The sequence below is a fragment of the Musca autumnalis genome, unplaced genomic scaffold, assembly GCF_047663935.1.
Source record: "Musca autumnalis isolate F117 unplaced genomic scaffold, ASM4766393v1 scaffold_4, whole genome shotgun sequence".
NCBI lineage: Eukaryota > Metazoa > Arthropoda > Insecta > Diptera > Muscidae > Musca > Musca autumnalis.
In genome coordinates, this window is record NW_027411977.1 from 43,412,015 (window position 1) to 43,434,305 (window position 22,291).

General features: G+C 36.5%; 1 protein-coding gene across 2 annotated transcripts in view; it reads left to right on the forward strand.

Moving 5' to 3' along the window:
- Nucleotides 1–16,354, forward strand: part of Cralbp (Cellular retinaldehyde binding protein) — a 48,931-nt gene extending 32,577 nt beyond the window's left edge. For both annotated transcript variants that reach the window (XM_073982698.1, XM_073982699.1), the window contains exon 2: nt 15,242–16,354. In XM_073982698.1, the coding sequence (XP_073838799.1) occupies nt 15,263–16,240 (978 nt within the window). In that variant the 5' untranslated portion in view covers nt 15,242–15,262 and the 3' untranslated portion in view covers nt 16,241–16,354. The remainder of the gene's footprint in view (nt 1–15,241) is intronic.
- The last annotated feature ends 5,937 nt before the right edge of the window (nt 16,355–22,291 follow it).

Here is a 22,291-nt window from a genome sequence, read left to right on the forward strand (position 1 = left end):
TTTGGAAATTTTATGGGGAAAATTTGTGTATAAATCAAAATGCATTTTTATGAAAAAGAAACACAATCGTCAATCAAATCATCTTGTTTTTCAAATCTTGTTGTTGTCATCGAGAATAATGTACTTTGAATATTTGCATTTTGTTTGAACATTCTAAAATTAATAAAATATATAGCAGTTAATTTACCACAAGACGTGTAAGTCAAGTTCCTAAGATGATAGCCGACTGTTTTGTGTACGTCATATGACCTACTGAATTACTTCATATTTTCAAATGATGAGACAGAAAATGTGATTATTTTTTCTGCCATCTCGGTTTGCAATTTTGACATGATAACACCAAATTTCTCAGAAGTTGTTAAACTCCTCAGTAAGTGAAAGACACATTTATAAATGTTTCGACTACATATAAAACTTCATCGTAGGAGTGTCGTACTATGCGCGCAAAGTTGTTTGAATTCAGCGTTAAGCTGGTCAGCAGACTTGATGATTTAAAATAATTTCGGTTTGATTTGCACCCTTTGGAAGAAGAAATTTGAATTTATGAGTTATTATAGGGTTAGTATAGAGCGATGTTGCAAGTTAGAAGTTTTTATTAAGTCGGGTACTTAAGTAGGTATGCAAGACAATTCAAAAGAATTTTTCTCATATACATAAAAATTAAAGATCTTTTGGAATGTTCACATTCGTAACACTTCTTACAATTTTAAAATCGATAGAGGCAAGTAAATTTACATACCGCACTCACTAACATAGAGTCAAAAGCAATAAATCAAAAACATTCCCTAATAGTAGTAACAAAAATGAGAAATGTGGATGGAGAAATCTTCGTTTTCCAGGATAACCCGCCAATAAAGTGAAATATTGAACAGTTTTCATTTCACTTATTTTCATCCAAATATTTCTTGGGGATTTTTTCTGGGGAAAAAGGAATATATTTGGGGGTGAACGACTCTGAATCTGGGGATGAGGCACAGAAAAATTATGGCAACACTGTCCCCAAGTTTACCCTGAGAGGTATATTCTACACCGTTAAAAATGTAATTTTGACTAGCTTATGAATCGAACCTGGGCATAGAGTGAATAAGGCGGATGTGCTTACATTGCAACTAACATTACATAATTTATTTTCTTTTAAATTTGAGTTTATATGCAATATATTGACATATTAAATAATCGAATGGGTATCAGAATAAAACAACCCAGCAAAAAAGTCCTCCCAAAATCATGGGTTTTGTAAGGGATTTTTGGCAGCCGTAACTACTCGCAAACCCCATTTCTTCCCCATTATTTTTACAAGGGCATGTAGCACTCAATTTGTAGTTATTTTATGACCACTAGAATAACTAGTTATTCTGTGGCCACGAGAAGTTGAAAAGTAAGTTGAAAAAATTCTATTTTTAGAACAGTTGATGTAGAGATTTTTTTTAATTTCATCACACTTCTTACTTTTATTTTATTTCGCTCCACACGCGAACCCTCTGATTTCTAGCCAAAGACACTACATACTATGCCACGCACACAATTATTAAGGGTTGCTTAAGAACTTAAATGTGCAGTGCACATGTGCACCACGAACTGTTATTTTTTAATTAAAAAAACTCGCGTGCCGACAGTGAGCGTTGAACACACAACCCTAGGATTTAGAGTCGGACACACACTCACTATGCCACAGTCCTCATTACTTAGTGAGGATCAAAGTATGTAGGTTTGCCTTGTAATTTCTTTAAGAAGTATCCCATTACTTTTCAGATTACTTGTAATGCGAAAAGAAGCTTGTTTACATTACTTTGTAATGGGTTACGTAATGACTAATGGATCCGAATTTTTGCTGGGAAATGCTCTTAGTATGCACTTATTATTTTCTTTTAATTTGCATCCCTCGCATTTATTAATAGCGACCGACAACTGCATTAACACACCTGTCAAATCCATAGCATAAACCCTCTAGCATTGATATACAAGATGTCAATAAAAATAACAAATTTGCCAAAAATTAACATAAAATAAAACAAAAATGAAACGAAGTAAAAAAAAAACTTTTTATTCATTAGCTATGGCCATTGACCTTCCGTACACAAATAAAGATACACAAAAAATAAAACTTTGTTTTAAATTGATATCCCCTAATTATGTCGATGACGTTTTTTTTTTGTATTTGCAAAAAATGGCCAATGTCACGGATTTGTGATTTACATTGGTTTCTAATTTACACCTTACTGAGCTTGAATATAACAAATTCATCACGCGATTTAATACTCCAATAAGATACCAAAAGAAGCCTTAAAAATAAAACCGAATAATGACAGTTTCTACCTAAAATTCAAGATAATTTTCATCAAAGACAATGCTAATGAACATTGAAAATCTGTGTACTAAAAAATAAATCATCTGTTCAATTATGAATGATGTTGCTGACGATTACAACACCACCTTAAAACCGGATGGATACGCAGTCAAACATTTAAAGTGTTCCGAAAATAATAATAAAAGAAGATTTGTATTGCTTTTCAAAATTCATGGGCTAACATTCCGTATAAAATGAACTTCTTTCTTTGACCTTGTCCCACACACTCACACACACATACTGTAGGCCAAAAACCAATCAAATAAGACAATGGGTTGGTTGGTGGTATTCGGATAATGGTCAGCAAACAAAAGATTAACAGATGATGAACTTGTATTAACGTTGATGAGCATGAACAAAACTTATTATGGCACCCTAGCATACATAAATCAAAACTCATTTATTATTTTAGGCTTTTCCAGTGATGTAGGTGAATATGAACATAAATTTGAAAGGCAATAAATCTAATTAATATATATTTATGTACATTTTGTGAACTTTTTAGGGTTTAAAAAGTTTAGTTGCCCTATGTAGTTATTATTAATTATTTGACAGATTCACTATGCCTTGTTTGTGCCTTAAACAATTTCATGATTTAAGTCTTTGATTTTTGAACACTGTGCTCTTGAAGTAACTTTAAATGGAAGATGCTTACACCTGGGAAGTTTTTGCGGATTCTGAAACTACAATGTTCATAGATGCGAAAAATCAAAAAACAAATAGGTAAATCGCGATTCAAGTTTACATTTTTTTTTTAGGTTTTCATGATTTTGCTTAGAAGCCGCATGTCCTATCGAAATAGGGCTACAAGAAATGTTGTAGCTATTAAAATTCTCTACAAGATTGATCTTTGTGATAATTTCCTAGGTTCTAACCATAAATATTGTTATCTAATTACTTTTATTATATATGTATGTTAAAAATATCTTCATAATTTATTTTTAAAATCTCTTATTTTAATTTTATATTTTCTACTTAATATTTTATTTTTATATTTTATATCTCATATTTTATGTTTAATACTTTGTATTTTATATTTGTATACCCTACACCACTATGTGGGGGGTTTTGCCCAAAAAGTTTGTAACGCATCGAAATAATGGTCGTAGATACTTATATATACCAAAATGAATGTCTCGACGAGCTGAGTAGATCTGGCTATGTAGGTGTTGATGAGGGTCCCGAAGGGGAAGAAACTTATTGCTTTTGGTGATGGTCGGATAATATTCAGGGTTCGGAATGAGTAAAAAACTTATTTGGGGAAAAAGTCAACGTTTTATTTCAAATCGAATATCTCCGCATCTATAAGGGGTATATCAAAAGCAAAACTACTGAAAGTAGAAAATATCACCTTTACAACGATGTATAGTAGGTTGTCGTAGATGGTCAAACAACGAAGATATCACAATAGTCGCTAATACAACCCAACTTTTCATTTTTGCGATTTGAGCTATAATGACGAATATCACAGCTTTGATTGGGGAGCTTCCAAAAGCAAGGCCAGACTATGAAAGTAGAATATCCCACCTTTACAATTTTGCAAAGTAGGTTGGCGTAGGTGGCCAATACATCCCATTTTTAATTTTTTTTTTCGAAATCGCGCTACAGTTCGCAATTTTGATCGGATCGTCACGATTTTTTTCGAAGTTGATGCGGGTCCCTAGAGGAAGAAACCTATTAAGTAGGGGTATTCCAACGGCGAAGCCTGTCAATGGAAGAAGAAAATATTGCTGTAAAGTAGGTTGGCGAAGGTGGTCAAACAAGGGAGAAACCACAATAGTCGGTAATGCATCCAATTCTTCAATTTTATTGCAATCACGCTAAAGGTCGCAATTTTGATCGGTTGGCCACGAAATTGTGGTTGCTTATGGGGGTCCCAGAGAGAAAGAGGCATATTATGTTCGATGGTAGTCAGATTATATTCCCTAAAAGAAATGTTTACCAGTGAAAAGCTTATGCACATGGGTGATGTGGTGTAGGGTATCACATGGTCGGCCCCGTACCGACTATTGCCTTTGCTCCCTTGTTTATTATACCCTCAGCATTTATGCAAACGAGGTAATGGTTTTAGACCCCAAGTATGTTTGGACGAAATGTGTTTCAGACAATTTGGAGTCAATTGAGCAATGTCCATCCGTCTGTCTGGCTGGAGCGCACGATAAATCTCGAACGAATCAACCGATTCGGTCCAAAATTTGGCTTTCGTAATATTTTGTCCAAACTTAGTTTAAGTTCGAAGATGGGTTATATCGGTCCACTCCTTCCGGTACCTCCCCCATAAAAGTTCGAAAATGTTCGGAAAAATTTTACGTACGATAACTATTGAAGGAACTAACCGATTTGGCCCATAATTTGCAACTCGTGAAATGTCTACCAGACTTAGATGAGGTTCCAATATGGACTCAATCGGTCCACTCCTTCGGGTACCTCCCACACAAAATTTCGAATAAGTTCAGTTTAGGACCTGCTCGAGAATCGCATTGATTTTTGTTTTAGCAACTTGTATTCATTGCCTCCCATATGACGGTACAAGTTTCATCAGGGGCAGGTCCATACTTCCTGAGAAAATCCACTCCTTCAGGTACCTCCCTCACAAAATTTCAAAAACGTTCGGAAAAATTGTTCGTACGGTAACTTTTGAAGGGAGTTGTCCATACTTTACATATCTTAATATATCTACCAGATATAGATCAGGTTCAAACAAAATTTCGGATAAGTTCACTTTAAGACCTGCTATCGAATCACTTTGATTTTTGTTGAAGCAACTAACATTCGCTGCCTCAATTACGATGGTAAAAGTTTTTTCAGGGGCAAATCCGCACTTCTTGAGCAAACAGCCCGAAGGGTGTAAAAACCCCCTATGGCACCATATTTAGTGGCTGTAGATCCACTTCCATAATTGTCAATGTCGATCCATTCCTTTAAGTGTTTCCTCCGCAAAACTTTTACTCTTTAATCCTAATCAACATTTTTGTCGGTTCAAAGGCCCAAATTTTTTAAAATTTGTTTCAATATACACAGGCTGAGGGTATATCTATGTCGGTCACTTGTTTTATATCTTCTATATAAATAAAAATCAAATGTCGTTCGTTGGTAATGGCATCAGTTGAGAACGGCTGAACCGATTTCGATAATTCTTTCTGTAAAATGTGCGCCATAACCCGTCTTGGGCTTTTATGCAAATAAATTTTGGCCACGCCCACTATAACCCCCACTGTTTTTAAATTTCAATTTTTATCATTTCTACAAAAACTACTGAACCTATTTTTCTGAAATTGCCAGGGAAAGTACAGGGATGGTCCCCTTTTAAAATTGTCCAAATTTTGTTGAATTTCAGAAGGGGCGGGGTACTTCCCCTATACCGTATTTCTTTAAAAATGCTATATCTATATAAATAAAAATCAAATGTCGTTCGTTCGTAATGACATCAGTTGCGAACGGCTGGATCGATTTCGACAATTCTTTCTGTAAAATGTGCGCCATAACCAGACTTGGATTTTTATGCAAAGAAAATTTGGCCATACCCACTTTTATGCCCACTTTTTTCAATTTTCTCATTTCTACTTCCACCTTCCGAAGTTCGTAGACCCGTGGGTTTGGTACCTCCACTATGTCTGATTTAATAAAACCGCTATTTTAGCAAAAATGAAACGAGTGATTGAATTAATTCTTCCGAACAACCACCCTCTGAACCACCCCGTTCCGAACCACCCTGCTGCGGACTTGCACTCTCCGAACCACCCCGCCCCGAACTTCCACCTTCCGATCCACCCTACTTCGACCTTCCACCCTTCGAACCACCCCGCCCCGAACTTCCACCTTCCGATCCACCCTCCTTCGACCTTCCACCCTGCTGCGGACTTCTATCCTCCGATTCACCATGTTCCGAACTTCCACCCGCATTGAACTTCCACCCTCCGATCCACCCCGCTCGGAATTTCCACCCTCTGAACCACACCCTTCCATCCACCCCGCTCCGAACTTCTACATATCGAACCACTCTGCAACGAACCATCCTGCTCCGAACTTCCACCATTCGATTCTCCGACCCTAGGTACTCATTTTGGGACCTTAAGACCCGACCACTCCCAATTTCTATCTCTGAAACTTCTGAGCCGATTTTCCTACAAATTTCAGGGAATGTACAGGGATAATCCTGGTGAAAATAGGCTGCATATATGTCCCCTGGTGCTTGGTGAAAATAAACTATATATTTTGTGGAATTTCGGCGGAGCGTGGTTTGAAAATAATTCGATAGACAATGGTGGTTGTGTCTCCGACCCGAGGGACTTTTTTGTGGCTTTAAGACCCGGCCACGCCCACTTTTTTAAATGTGTTATATCTTCAAAGCTTCTAAACCGATTTCCATGTAATTTTCTGATGATGGTCCTTGGTGGAAAAATGCTATACATTTTGTTAAATTTGGGAGGTGCTGGTTATACCCTGCGTCCTATTTTTTTAAATGCGCTATATATGTAAAATGTACAAACCATAAGACCCGACCACTCCTACTTTCTTAAATATGTTACAAATCAATGGAAATATCAGATGTTAAGTATAGCGAAGCTTTGGTCTTATTGGAAAGCAAGTATTTAAATTAGAAGGCAACATATCGATAGCTATATAAGATGTACATTATAAGAAGGTGGAAGGACGACACAGTTGGCCATTAAGCCACTGAAATTCATGTGAATGAAGGGCACATATGCAATATTAAATTTGAGTTATCACCTGGAACGAATTTACAATGGCACATAATAATTTAAGAAGCAATTCACCTTTAGATTTTAGACAAACACTTCCAGTTATACTATTCCACCAGATGAAATAAATGCATGCCTCAAGTCATCAGCTTTTTGGCGGTATGTTAAAATTACATATCGACACAAACAAATCTGAAGATTTTTTATTTATAATCACTTGCAGATTCCGACTAATTAGCGATGCAATAAAAATACAATCGCTGGCGTAAGGTAACATAAAATTGCTTCAAGGGCCAGCAACGCGGACTGGGTCGGCTAGTCCAAAAAAAAATAACGGTTTTAATTTTTTTGTAATTGCAATGAAAGCTATGTGAAACGTATTTAAAACGTTCAGTGTCGCGAATGAAGTGCGCGTTTTTTAATGATTGATGTTCGTGTTTGTTCATTTTTTTAATATCAATTTTCAAAAAAAGCGATGGAAATAATTATGAGTAAGATCGAGTTGGGCTGTGTAACTTATAATTTCAAAAAAAGGGAAGAGTTTTTTACCAATTTCCATCGAAACATCCTGCACATATTTGCACTTTACGTTTTTATACCCTCCACCGTAGTATGGAGGGTATATTAAGTTTGTCATTCCGTTTGTAACACATCGAACTAATCATTTGCGACCCTATAAAGTATATATATTCTTGATCAGGATCAGACGATCTAGCCATGTCCGTCTGTCCGTCCGTCTGTCCGTCTGTTGTAATCACTCTAGCGTCCGCAATAATTGAGATAAACAAAAACAAAAAAAAAAAAAACATTGTTCCACAACATCCCATACGGGACAAGGGAGACTTCTCTCATATCAATGAGTGCACCCCGATTCATATTTAGCTCAATGATATGGGACCTACTGTTTATCGTTGAGTCCGAACGGCGTGTCTTAAGACACCATTTGTGGAGAAGTTTTTCAAGGCTGAAATACTCAGGAAATGTCGCCAACATTACTGAGGGGTATTTTGCCACCGTTGAAAAATGTTTGATGTTGCATGGCCGGGGAATCGAATCCCCGACCTTCTGCGTGCAAGGCGGGCGTGCATACCATTGCACCACGGTGACACCCAATAATTGAGATAGAGTGCTGAAATTTTGCACCCGAGGGTCTTTTTTCCATAGGCAGGTCAAGTTCGAAGATGGGCTATATCGGTCCACTTTTTGGTATAGCCCCCATATAACGGTACCTCCGGATTTGAGGTATTTTGACGTTCTTCGCCACATTTGCAGACCCAATTAGCTATAATTTGGCACTTAGGGTTCCTAGTGATCAACAAACTTATATCCCAAAGGATATGGGCATAGGTCCATGTTTTGGTATAGTCCCCATATATCGGTACCTCCCGATTTTCGGTATTTTGAGAATTGTAGCCACAATTTTTAACCGAACTATCTGCAATTTGACATTTGAGGTTCTCAGTGGTCATGAAATATCTCCACGAAACATCGTCAACATAGGTCCATGTTTTGGTATAGCCCCCATATATCGGTACCTCCCGATTTTCGGTATTTTGAGAATTTTAGCCACAATTTTTAACCGAACTAGCTGTAATTTGCCATTTGAGGTTCTCAGTGGTCATGAAATATCTCCACCAAGCATCGTCAACATAGGTCCATGTTTTGGTATATCCCCCATATAACGGTACCTCCCGATTTTCGGTATTTTGAGAATTTTAGCCACAATTTGTAACCGAACTATCTGCAATTTGACATTTGAGGTTCTCAGTGGTCATGAAACATCTCCACGAAACATCGTCAACATAGGTCCATGTTTTGGTATAGCCCCCATATAACGGTAACACCCGATTTATGTCTAGACCAAATTCCGTTACACATTTCAAATTTCAGCGAAATTGGACATATATAGCGTGCTTGGTGCATAAAATACAGGAAATCGCCGAAAATATATATGGGAGCTATATTCAAATCTGAACCGATATCTATATAATTTAGCACGTTTATTTCTATAACAAATTCCGTCAGACCCTCCAAATTTCAGCGAAATTGGACATATATAGCGTGTATGGTGCATAAAATAAGGTAATCGGCCGAAAATATATGTGTATGGGAGCTATATCCAAATCTGAATCAATCTCAATATAATCTGGCACATTTATTTCTAGAACAATTTCCCTGAGAAATCCAAAATTTCAGCGTAATTGGACATATATAGCGTGCTTGGTGCATAAAATACAGGAAATCGCCGAAAATATATATGGGAGCTATATTCAAATCTGAACCGATATCTATATAATTTAGCACGTTTATTTCTATAACAAATTCCGTCATACCCTCCAAATTTCAGCGAAATTGGACATATATAGCGTGTTTGGTGCATAAAATAAGGAAGTCGGCCGAAAATATATGTGTATGGGAGCTATATCCAAATCTGAACCGATTTTGATATAAATTGGCACGTTTATTTCCAGACCAAATTCCGTCATACATTCCAAATTTCATCGAAATTGGACATAAATAGCATGTTTGGTACATAAAATAAGGAAATCGGCCGAAAATATATGTATGTGGGAGCTATATCCAAATCTAAACCGATTTGAATAAAATTTGGTAAATTTATTTCTACATCAAACTTCGTCACGCATACAAAATTTGGAGATTGTATCTGTAACAGTTCTAAAGATATTTGCATACAAAATCTAAATTTTTTGGAGGTACCTCCGGTTTTGATGCTATATCTCCAGATCAACGCGAAATTTCAAAAAATGATATAGCCTATTTTCATTCCAGGCCATGTAGCAATGTACCCTAAACATTTAAGTAAGATCTGTTCAGCGGGTTTCGAGTCTATAAGGCACAAACAATCAAACAGACAAACAAATTTCAATTTTATATATATAGATTTTAAAGATTTTTAGAATAAGAGACCAAAAAGACCCCTTTTATGACTCGCACGAGGGTTAATTTTTTAAGAAAAATATTCCTCGCATTCTTGTCATTAAAGTTGCCAAAGACATTATACACCTAAAGTGCAAGGATTCCAAGTGATCTAAACTCAAACATTTCCAAAACTGTAGAAATGGTAGAAGCTTGTAACCCTATTTGATACCGATATTTCCGTTTTATGTAATGCTAATAGAGATTTCATTTCTTTAATGACTTATAGTGACATTTCTTCTAAAATGATGCTTTGTATGACAATTTTGCCAAAAACCCATATATAGTACGTCCTTAACCCTAAAATGTGTTATTAATTTTGCATATTTCTGGAGTTTAGGTAAGATACTCGTATAGAGTTTTGGTGTATTCTAGGACCTATAGTAGAAATTTATATGAGAAGGTCCAAAATACCCCTTTAATAACCGTCTAAGCGTCAAAAGTACGAAAAATGAAATCAGCGACCCGAAAAACATAAGAACCTAAGGTTATGCCTAAATCCATTCATTTTTGGAGTTTTGGCCAGGTTTTTTGGAAAATTGGCCTCTGTGCAATGTTTTAAATTTTGTTTCAATTTAATAGTTTCAATGCTACAATTTTCCACATATTTAACTGGCAGTGCATCAATTACCCTACTAACATTATTTTCAAGAAAATTGGTTTAAACTTGAAATATTAATTTACCATTTAAACAACAAAGTTGATGGTCTAATATCTTTGTTTGGTGAAGTTTTCAAAATCAAAGCCAAAAATGCAGAACAAAAATAATATCCATCAAATTAAACAAAACACACGAAAAAAAAAACATATTATTAGCTTGAACTTGAACTAATTTGTATTTGCCATATTAGCTTCATAGACTATATTAAAAGACAATGTATCTCCATGGAGAAGACGTTCAGAAAAAAGAGTGTGTGCTTGAACCTCTAGATAGTAGTGGTTTACATTAGTTTAAAACCAGGTTTCATTTATGGTTGTCTTTGGTCTCATAAAATAAACAAACAAACCGTGGAGGGGAATTAAAACTCCAAGACAACGGCAATTTGCTAATTCATATTTATAAGGTTTTTTTTTTTTGTTTTGTTTTTGTATTTTTTATGGCATCTGCCGGAATCTGGGTAGTTTTGTTTTTGGATGAACTTGAACTTTTTTATGCCTACATATGAATATAAGAAATCTTACCTAGCCCTACGCTCTCATACACGATGATAGATAAAATCTTTAAAATATAAAATTGTTATTATTATGTGTTAGTGTGTCATTGCAGTACAACACACATTTTTGTGTTTTACAAAGTTAATTACTTATTACTGCATTATTACTACTTACCAGCAACTGGAGAAACATTTAACCTTATTTCATGCCCATGTGCGCTCGCCAATTATATTTTGAATACATCCATGACTTATTTGTTTTAACTGGTAATAATTTGGTTGCTTAATAATTCACTAATAAACATCAATAAAAGAAGAATTGGGTCAAGTTCGAAGTTGGAATATACATACGTGGGAAATCCTATTTGCTGGGAAATATCTTAAATGAGGTGTTATTCGGTTTATTCAGCGTCGCTTTACAACAAGCACATGAAAACTTTAGGAAAAACCTAGGTAAAATTAGCAGCGTCAGGGAAGGAGTACAACAACAAAACTTACTTACTTACTTAGCTGGCCCATTGCAGAACATTTGTTCCATAGGCCGAACTAAGAAAAGATCTCCAATTCTCTCTGTTTGTTGCTTCGCACTCTGGAATACAGCGCCTTTTCATCTCATCATCCACTTGTTTGCGCCATCCATTCCTTGGCCTGCCAATTCTGCGTGCACCGCCAAGAGGTCCGTGTTTATACGCCTTTTTAGCGGGTTCATCATCGCTCATTCTTATGATATGGCCTAGCCAACGCAATCGCTGCATCTCGATACGTTTAACAATATTGATGTCGTTGTATAGCAGATACAGCTCGTGGTTCATACGACGTCGATATTCACCGTCAACGCAGATTGATCCGTAGATCTTTCGAAGAATTTTTCTCTCAAATACACCAAGCACTGCCATGTCTGCTTGGGCAAGCACCCAGGATTCGGAGCCATACATCAGCACGGGTAGTATCAGTGCTGCTTACTTAAACCAAAGTAGCATCTGTTGGCCAATACAATTCTTCTTTTTATTTCACAACTGATGTCGTTTGTTGTGTTTACGGAGGTGCCGAGGTAGACGAAGTCTTTTACTACCTCAATATTATAGGAACCAACTTCCACAGTCGGTCCGACGCATTGCGCGTCGACACCATCAACTTGGTCTTCTCACCGTTTTCCGCCAGACCCACTTTAGCAGATTCTCCTTCGACCTTCATAAAGGTATCAGTTACTTCTTTTACTGATCGTCCCATGATGTCTATATCATCAGCATAAGCAAGTAACATGTGGCTATTGGTGTAGATTGTGCTACTTCTTTTGACGTTTGCCTCTCGTATAACCTTTTCCAGCAGGATGTTGAAGAGATCACACGAAAGGCTGTCTCCGTGTCTGAAAACTCTTTTGGTACCAAACTCTTCGGAGAGGTTCTTTCCTATTTTAACTGAATATCTCGTGTCAGTTAAAGTCATTTTACAAAGCCGGATGAGCTTTGCGGGGATACCAAATTCAGACATGGCTTGGAATACCTTTGAACTCAGCGGGCTGTCGAAGGCTGCTTTATAATCGACAAAAAGGTGGTAGGTGTCGACCTGCATCTCTTGGGTCTTCTCCAGGATTTGCCGCAGGGTAAATATCTGGTCAATGGTGGACTTGCCTGGTCTAAAGCCGCATTGGTATGGTCCAATTATCTCGGTGACCATAGGCTTTAGTCGTTCGCACAATATCTCTGACACGATCTTTTAGGCAATAGGGAATAGACTTATGCCCCCATAGTTAGAGCATACCGTCTTATCTCCCTTCTTGTGAATGGGGCACAGGATACTCAGGTTCCAATCGTCGGGTACTCGTTCTTCCTGCCAGATGGTGCTAACTAGCTGATGAATACACAGCGTGTCGCCTCCGCTTTTGAACAACTCGGCTGGTAAGCCATCGGCTCCTGCTGCCTTATTATTATTCAGCCGATTTATTGCTGTCTTTACCTCATCTTGGCTGGGCGGTATACATTCAATACCATCTTCTGGGATTGGGACTGTGGTATCTTCGTCGTCTTCGCTGCTATTGGATACCAACAGTTTTGAAAAATCTTCTTTCTATATCCTGAGTACACTATCTGTATCAGTTACCAAATTACCTTGCTGGTCTCTGCAGGAGGATGTGCTTGTACCAAAGCCACCAGTTTGATGCTTGACTCTTTGTTAGAATTTTCGGACTTCATTCTGGCTCCTGTACATCTCGATTTGTTCACACTCCCGCTTTTCCATCTCTCTACTTTTCCTGCGGAAAAGACGTTTCTCCTCTCTCATTTTCTCCCTGTATCTCTCTCGAGCGCTACGCGTTGCTACGGATTGTAAAGTAGCCATATATGCCGAATTTTTCTCTTCTGTGACAGCACGACACTCCTGATCATACCATGGATTCCTTGGTGGAGGTCTCTGGTATCCAAGTATGGATTTTGCGGCTGTTTGCATGGAGTGGGCAATGATTTGCCATTGCGCTGATATGTTATCGGGATGAGGAGTGCTTTGATTAAGCAATTGGGCCAGTTGAGTGGAATATGCTGTGGCTATCTGTTGTGATTGCAGCTTACCTATGTCTAACTTTCGTGTTGTGTCTGTTCGTACTTTGTTCGCTACGTTTAAGCGGGTGCGTACCTTTGCTGCAACAAGGTAGTGGTCCGAATCAATGTTTGCGCCTCGGAACGATCGTACATCCAACACGCTCGATGAATGTCTTCCATCTATCACAACATGATCAATTTGATTTCTTGTTTTCTAATCTGGAGACAGCCAGGTGCCCTTATGAATATCGAAATGATTGAATCTGGTACTGCTAACTACCATGTTTTTTGCAGCCGCAAATTCTATCAGCCTCATACCATTGTCAGATGTTTCACTGTGGAGACTGAAATTCCCGACTGTTGGGCCAAAGATATTCTCCTTTCCAATTTTGACAATAAAATCGCCTAGAATAATGTTAATGTCATGGGCAGGGTAACGGTCATATGTTTCTTCTAAGCGCTCGTAAAATATATCTTTGGTCTGTTCGTCCTTTTCTTCAGTGGGAGCATGAGCGCAAATAAAGCTGATGTTGAAGAATTTAGCTTTTATTCGAATTGCAGCAAGTCTTTCATTCACTGGGGTGAAGCTTGATACCAGATGTTTTAGCCTCCGACTAACTACGAATCCGCAACCAAACTCATGCTTTACGTCATGGCAGCTATAATACAGTGCGTCACCTTCAGGTGTTGTTGTGACGCCTTTCCCAATCCATCGTATTTCCTGTATCGCAGTAATATCGGCCTTGTACTATTCAAGTACGTCTGCCAATGCGAAGACTGCACCTTCTCTATAAAGAGTGCGAACATTCCAGGTGCAGATTCGCAGATCATGGTCCTTAAAACGTTTGTTTTTCTTTTCTTTCGTTTTTTGATAGTAGGCTGTTTTTTCTAGGGGAGGGTTACTAACCCGACGCCCAAACCCAAGTTTTTAACGTTCTTATGGGTGAATGCGCGGCACATGTTAGCTCACTACCTTTAAGGGGTGTTAAAGGCAGTTCCCCAGATGGCACCACGGGGAGGTCAATGTCCACTTGAGATGAAAGAGGGACCAAGATAAATCCTGGGCTTTGCCATGTTCAAACCGGTCAAGACCGTTCCTTGGTATCTTCCATCCCCTACGTCACCCCAACAAAACTATTTGAATTAAAATTACTTAAAGCTGACATTTTTGTTTACGTTTTCATACAACTAAATTACAATAACAATGAGTTTAAAGATTGGGTGAAATCAACTGGTATTTTTACGCCACCTTATAATTGCACCATGTGACCCATTGTGACTTAAAATGCTTGCGTTAAGACTCTTTGGCGCTACAGTCCCAGCCATTGCTCAATTAACAGGTCTGCCAGGTCAAATTGTTGTACTTGTTCCTTTACTTTTTGTACTTTACTTTCACAATAGAGCAATTTAACAGTTCAAATTGTGATCACCTGCTGGGGGACCTGATAATTGAACTATGGTTCCAACTATGCCGATTGCAGTAGTATAGCTAGTTTGTTTCTATTTTCTGAATATTATTTAAAACAAAATAATAAAATTGCCTCTTTTTTCTTATTTCTATTACAGAGCTCTAAACACCTTTGAAAAATGAAACAAACCACAGTGGACCAAAATGAAGCTGTGCTCACGGAGAGCGTATTGAAAATTGCCAAACGTGAATTGCGGGAAGATAAATGTACCAGGGATCAGTGCTTGGAACAATTCCGTAATTGGCTGGCCAAAAATGAGGATGTACAAAATGTACGCACCGATGATCATTTCCTTTTGAGGTTTTTAAGAGCCAAAAAATTCAGTGTTCCCATGGCTGAGCAGACACTGCTAAAGTACCTTAATGTTCGACGCACCTTCCCCCACATGACCACCGGCTTGGATTTCTTTGATGAACGTCTCAATGACATCATTTCAAATGGTTATATTTATGCCACACCTAAACGTGATAAAAATGGACGTCGCGTCGTCATCAACAATGCCCATTGTTTTAATGCCAAAAAATACACAGCCATGGATGAGGCAAAGGTACACTTTCTAACCTATGAATGTCTCATGGAAGATCCTCAGACACAGGTCTTGGGCTTGACACACGTTGGAGATTTTGCCGGTATTACCACGGCCCATGTTACAAATTGGAATCCAACAGAATTTGGGCGCCTCTTTAAATGGGGTGAACAATCACTGCCGCTGAGACACAAAGAAATCCATTTGATTAATGTCCCCTCCACGCTCAAGTGGGTGGTGGATTTTGTCAAGAATCGTGTTAGTTCGAAGATGCGCAACCGTCTCAATGTCTACACCAGTGATAAGGACCTGCACAAAGCTGTCGATCCGGAATGCCTGCCCTTAGAGTTGGGCGGTAAAATGCCACAAAAAGAAATGGTCGAACTGTGGAAACAAGAATTGGCCGAGAAACGTGATATTATTGTGCGCTTAGATGAAATGCAACTACTCACAGATCGTGGTATTTTACGCAGATCTTCACACAATTCCGAAAAGTCAAGTAATCAGCCAACATTTGTGTCGCAAATCGAATCAATACAAGGAAGTTTTCGCAAATTGGAATTTGATTGATTTTGTTGATGATATAGAAATTATTTAATGTTTTTTTGTTGTTGATGTTTATCTTTTTATTCATTTAGTTTTAAGTTGCATAGTTTTTTTCATTATTTTATAAGGTATTACAAATATATTAGAATTGTTCAATTTTTTATTAGCACCTAAGAGTATTGGTAACTGAATTCGATTGCATGTGTATTATGCACCAATATTATTTAATTAACAATTTTTGGTTGCACAAAATATTGCCGGAGTAGAAGTGAATGATTTTTAAAATAAATAAATTGAAACATACCTTAAAATGTTAAGAATTATCTTTATTACCACAACACCATAACCATAGAAGGGTTTAAAATTTTGGGGACATTAAGAAATAATCAGTGTATACAGGATAAATGTTAAGAAATTATATAAAAATGTGAAGCTTTTGTCCTATTAAGGTTCCAAAGCTGCACGAAAACAATTACCTTAAGAAAAAGTTTGGAGACAAATTTTACTAGAAACTGAGAGTTACTACCATAAATTGTCTATTAAGGAACTTAACCGTAGATTGGCCTGAACCAGTCTGCTACGCCGACGACGTTATAAGAGGAAAGAATCCTCATCTATTTTACAGAGGGACCAAAATCACTCTAAAACCAGTAAGGAAAGTATCAAAGACGGGCGAGGCCGACTATATGATACCCTACACCACTGTGAATACGTAAAATATATACTGCAGATATATATAAATCTGAACTGATTTCGATATAACATGATACAGTTATTACTAGACCGTCACACATTCTAAATTTCATCAAATCAGGGGAAAATATATGTGGGAGTTATATCTAAATTTGAACCGATTTCGATATAATTTGGCACATTTATTTTTAGAGCGAATTCAGTAACACATTTCAAATTTCATCAAAATCGGACGTATATAGCGTGTTTGGTGCAGCAAATACGTAAAATCGGCCGAAAATATATATGGGAGCTATACCCAAATCTGGACCGATTTTCAACAAAAGCAATGGCCCTAAAAAATATATTCCCCAATTTTCAGCTGAATCGAACAATAATTGCAACCTGTACGTTGCGAACAAAAATACATGAACATACGGACATGCTAAATCGACTCAGAAAGTGATTATATGTAGTTATCGCCAAAAGGAATTGGGTCTATTTCGTTTCTTCTGCATGTTACATGCAAATGCGCAAAGACATAATACCCCTTACCACAGTATGGTGTAGGGTATAAACAGCTTATAACTGGGCTAGATCAAGAGGTAACAAGTAAAAACGGCGCACAGTGGTTCAGTATCGTTTTTACCTCGTTAAAACTCTGTAACTTTTGAACGGATAGGGAGAGATATTTTCATAATTTTTTCTTTGTTCGGCAGGTAACACAATCAACTTTCCGGTGAGTTAAGAAGATCAAATTTGATATAGTAGTTGCATAGGAACTCAAGGTCAAGATCAAAGTTAAAATTTTGAGTTTTTTTCATATTTCGCATCAAAATATAAGGTTTTTTGAGTTTTTCATATGTTCCAATTTATCAAAAAAGGTTCGTATCGTCGGCTTTCCTTTTTCACTCGCATCATTATGTCATTAAGCTCGTTTCTAACGAAAAATTAATCAAATAACACATAAAATACAAAAATTAAAAAAAAAATGTTTGTATTTTTTTTTTCAAAAAATTTAAAATTTTTTCAAATATATAAAATAAATACTCATATGTTTAAAAATATGTTGACTTGTGAAAAAATACTGTAATTAATATGGGAGGGAAAGCGTATTAAAAAAAAATATATATTAACCCGTGTAATTTGAACGAATTTAGAAAGGTGTTAAACGTACGGGACGGGTACAAAAGTATGTATAGGCTAAAAGAGGATACTATCAGGCATAATTCTGCGAAAACGAACCTTTGTTCCATGTTGTTCCCTAAAAGTTCTAGTTTACGAAGGCTGGAAGTTCACTAAAATTTAGTATCTGAGGAAAACTAAAATAGCTCACTACATAAAAACGCTACTGTAATTTATTAAAACCTAACCTAACTATCGAATCCCATATAGAAATTAAATATCAGTGACGAAAAAAATGGGGTTTTCACAAGGGAAATTTCTGAAGAACTGTGCGTGACTACCTTATAATACTTATGAAAGGATAGAAAAGCGAAACGGCTCTAAAATAGCTTAAAACTGGGATAGACCAAGAAGAAACAAGTTAGAACGGCGTTAAGTTCGACAGACCGAACTTAACTGGAGGAGGGTATACTCCACGAACTGTGTTGAAGTTAATATTAGTTTAGTTTCGTTTATGAAAATACTAAGCTCCTACTTTACTTTAAGACTTAAGGCCTGGGTACATAAGCTGCCTCGCCTGCTTGCCTTGCTTGCTTCTGATAAAAGAATAAAAAAGAAAAGGGGAAACTAGTTCGAAATTGGCTCGGCCTCCTTTAAGTAGGCGAGACAGCTTATGTATCCAGCCCTTTAAGACCGAGCCAATTTCGAACTACAGTCGAAATCGCTTATAACGTCGTCGTTTATAACGTCATATTGCTTATAACTTCGAAGTCCAAAAGTCCCGAATTTATGCCCTTTATATTCCACACAAATAAATATCGCTTATAACGTCATCGCTTATAGCGTCATATCGGTTGTTACGTCGGATTTTTGTGAAATATTTGAATTGTTCTATCGGTTTTAACGTCGAATCATACAAGAAAGAACAATTTTTCTCAATATTTTGTTGTACATAAGTACAACAAATTCGAAGATGGGGTTAGACAACCGAATTACCACTGTCATATAGGCGGTCTCAAGTCAATTAACGACGACAAAATATTAGAAGTTTTAGATGAAGGCAATTCTGCCGAAGAAATTGAGGATCCTACAGAACCAGAATTTCAATTACCGCCAGTGTTAGAGGCATGCCTAACAGTAGAAACTCTTTAAAAAATTATTTACTCAGAGGACGTTACAACACGGAAAGTGTTTTGGAAACCTTTTCAAAACTCAGATCTGAGTTAAATTTAAAGTCATGAATTTCAAAAAAGCCAAAACTAAATAAAATCATATCATATAACGTAATATATCTGCTAACGAATGAATTTAATGTCCTTATTTTTTATTATTTTGATTTTAAGTATTTTATACGAAAGTATATAGAATGAAAAGGTACCAAAATTGAATTGCATTTTTTATTTACTTAATAAAAGAACGTATTCATACCCAAAAGTCACTGTACATAATATAATTTGACCTCTTCTATTAATATCGTTTATAACGACTATCGCTTATAGCGTCCGAATTTGGTCGGTCCCTTGACCGACGTTATAAGCGATTTCGACTGTAGGTTGCCCTTTTCTTCTTTATTCTTTTATATTTGTTATGTCAGAAATGAAGCAGACAAGCGAGGCAGCTTATGGAGGCTTTCTACCCATTAAGAGACCAAAAATACCAAGTTACATCCACTTCAGAAGGAAAATGTAGTAAAAGAGTTCGTTGTTCTTTCCTAAACATGGACCAATCAGTATTTACAATTTTCCCTATCTAACGATAGGAGAGGAATAGTAAATTAATTTTTTTGTGGGCCTGTAGAGCATATATAGTAGCCGAAATATTCAATACCTTACATGTTTCACATATGCATTATAACGGTAATTTTTACTGGCTTTTTGAAAAAAATATATGAAAATATTATTTGTCAGATGTGGAAACTTTATGTTCAAGAAGTTCAAAACCACAACAAATTTACAAAGGCGTGGCATTTGATAGTTTTATAAGTCCAAAGCTGGGGAAATATTGTAAGGAAACCTCAAATGACTGCCTTTCCAAAAAATGCGAGAGAAAAAACTATGGTAAGCCTATATAACGCTAAGACCATAAGCGTGGCCCGTAAAATATATCCAAACTTCCCTTTGGAAGGGAAAAACGCAAAAACCCAGATGAGGTCAAAACAAAGAACCTACTTTTAATAAGTATTGTACACACAGAACAAGTAAAAAAGGCTTTGCCGACAGAGATATACAGTCAGCATGTGTGGATTGAAACCGTTTTTTCCCAAAAAAACGTATGCATTTCGGGGGCTTTTCAAAATTTTGGACGTATTAACCGACAAAAATATGGTAAAATCTTCCAAAAGATCCTCGAAAAGACCCTTAACCACACAAAAATGTTGAACATTGGTACCAAGGATTGAACCGATAGGGCCCGCATTTGAACATAAACAAAATATTTAGAGATCAAAAGTTTAGACCAAATAGGTTCCTACGTTTATGAGATATCGCGCGTACCATTGTAGCGAATATTTTCGAACTATTCTGGGGGAGGTACTTAAAGGAGTGGACCTATAAGCACCACCTTCAAATATTCATCTAATATTTGAAGAAATATTACGATACCCAAAGTGTGGACGAACGCAATATTCGGTTCGAGCTCTCCAGCCAGTACATTCGGTGTCATAGGGGTTTTTACAACTTTCGGGCTGTTTTCTCAAGAAGTATGGACTTGCCCCTGAAATAAATTTTACTGTCGTAATTGAGGCAGCGAATGCAAGTTGCTTCAACAAAAATCGAAGTAAATCGAGAGCAGGTCTTAAAGTGAATATATCCGAAATTTGTGTAGGAGGTACCCGAAGAAGTGGACAAATATAGTCCACATATAAGGGAGCGTAAATTTCAATGTAAAGCACTGGATATCTGTAACATATACACACATTTATAAATAATGGTGGTTGTTTATTGAAACGCATGGAAATAAGCAAAAACAGACATAGGTAGACATAGGTACATAAAAAATTCTAAAGAAATACATAACAGACTTTATGTCATGTTCATACCGGCATTTGAATCACGTCGTTCGTTCTCATAATTACGTACACGAATTAACCCGTTCATACGACATGGTACACAATTCATAGCAACATGATTCATATTTCATAGTTTTTGTTTACTGATTTTAAAGAAAGTTTCAGCCAAAAGACGAGTAAAATTAATTGATATGAACTGAAAAAATATTTGTCCTTCTTACAGATATCTATTCTATATTAAATTATATTATTTTCATTCATGTTTTCTATTTTTTCTCAAAATTTTGGTGTTTTCAGTATATTTTCAAATTTTTTCTATTTAAAAAATTAACCTGCCAAAATAACTTTTTGGTATACAGACTTTCCGGCAGGCATTTGATTTTTGTTTCTAAATTTGTACGCGAATTTGAAACGATGGACAAGAAATGTAACTGCAATGAGAGAGAAGACAAAATTTGTTATGATTTGAATTTATACTAGTCGTTAAACCGTTTATTTTTCATTCATATTTTGCAGTTTTTCTAAAAAGGTTAGGATTTTTAATATGTACATTTTTAATTTTTTTATTTTTCCTGTCATAATTAACCCTTTCGGTGATTCTATGCCATATGGCATAGCCAGTTTTTGAAGCCCGATTTAAGGCAAAATATTTATGGATACCCTTCTTTTAATACTTTTGTATTTTTCCCTGAAGTGTTATCTAAAAATAATTCGACAAAAAATTTTGATTGGTGAACCCTATACATTGTTATGTCTCAAAGAGCAAGCGCTCCTCGTTCGATTTAAAATTTGCATGAAAATACCATATTATAATTTTATATATTTTATTAACAAAAATATTGTTTTTGTTAACTTTTTGTATTTAATTTAGTAGATAATCATTGCCTTAATAATTAAAACGAAAAAAAGATCGGAAATATAGTTCAATGGAGCTGCCAGATTTTTTATATTTCATATTATGCCATATGGCATAGATTTTCCCAACGGAAATGTTTCACTTTGTTTGACTCCCAGATCTCCTATTGTAAAACCCCTAGATCTTCTATAAGAAGACCTCCTGATCTTGTATAAATAGACCTCCAGGTCTTCTATAATAAGACCTCCAGATCTTGTATAAGTAGACCTCCAGCTCTTCTATACGAAGACTTCCAGGTCTTCTATAAGGAAACCTCCAGATCCACCATAGGAAAACCTCCAGATGATGTATAACAATTCTTGCAGATTTCTAAAATAACTCCTCCAGATATTATATAAGATGGCCCCACGTCTTC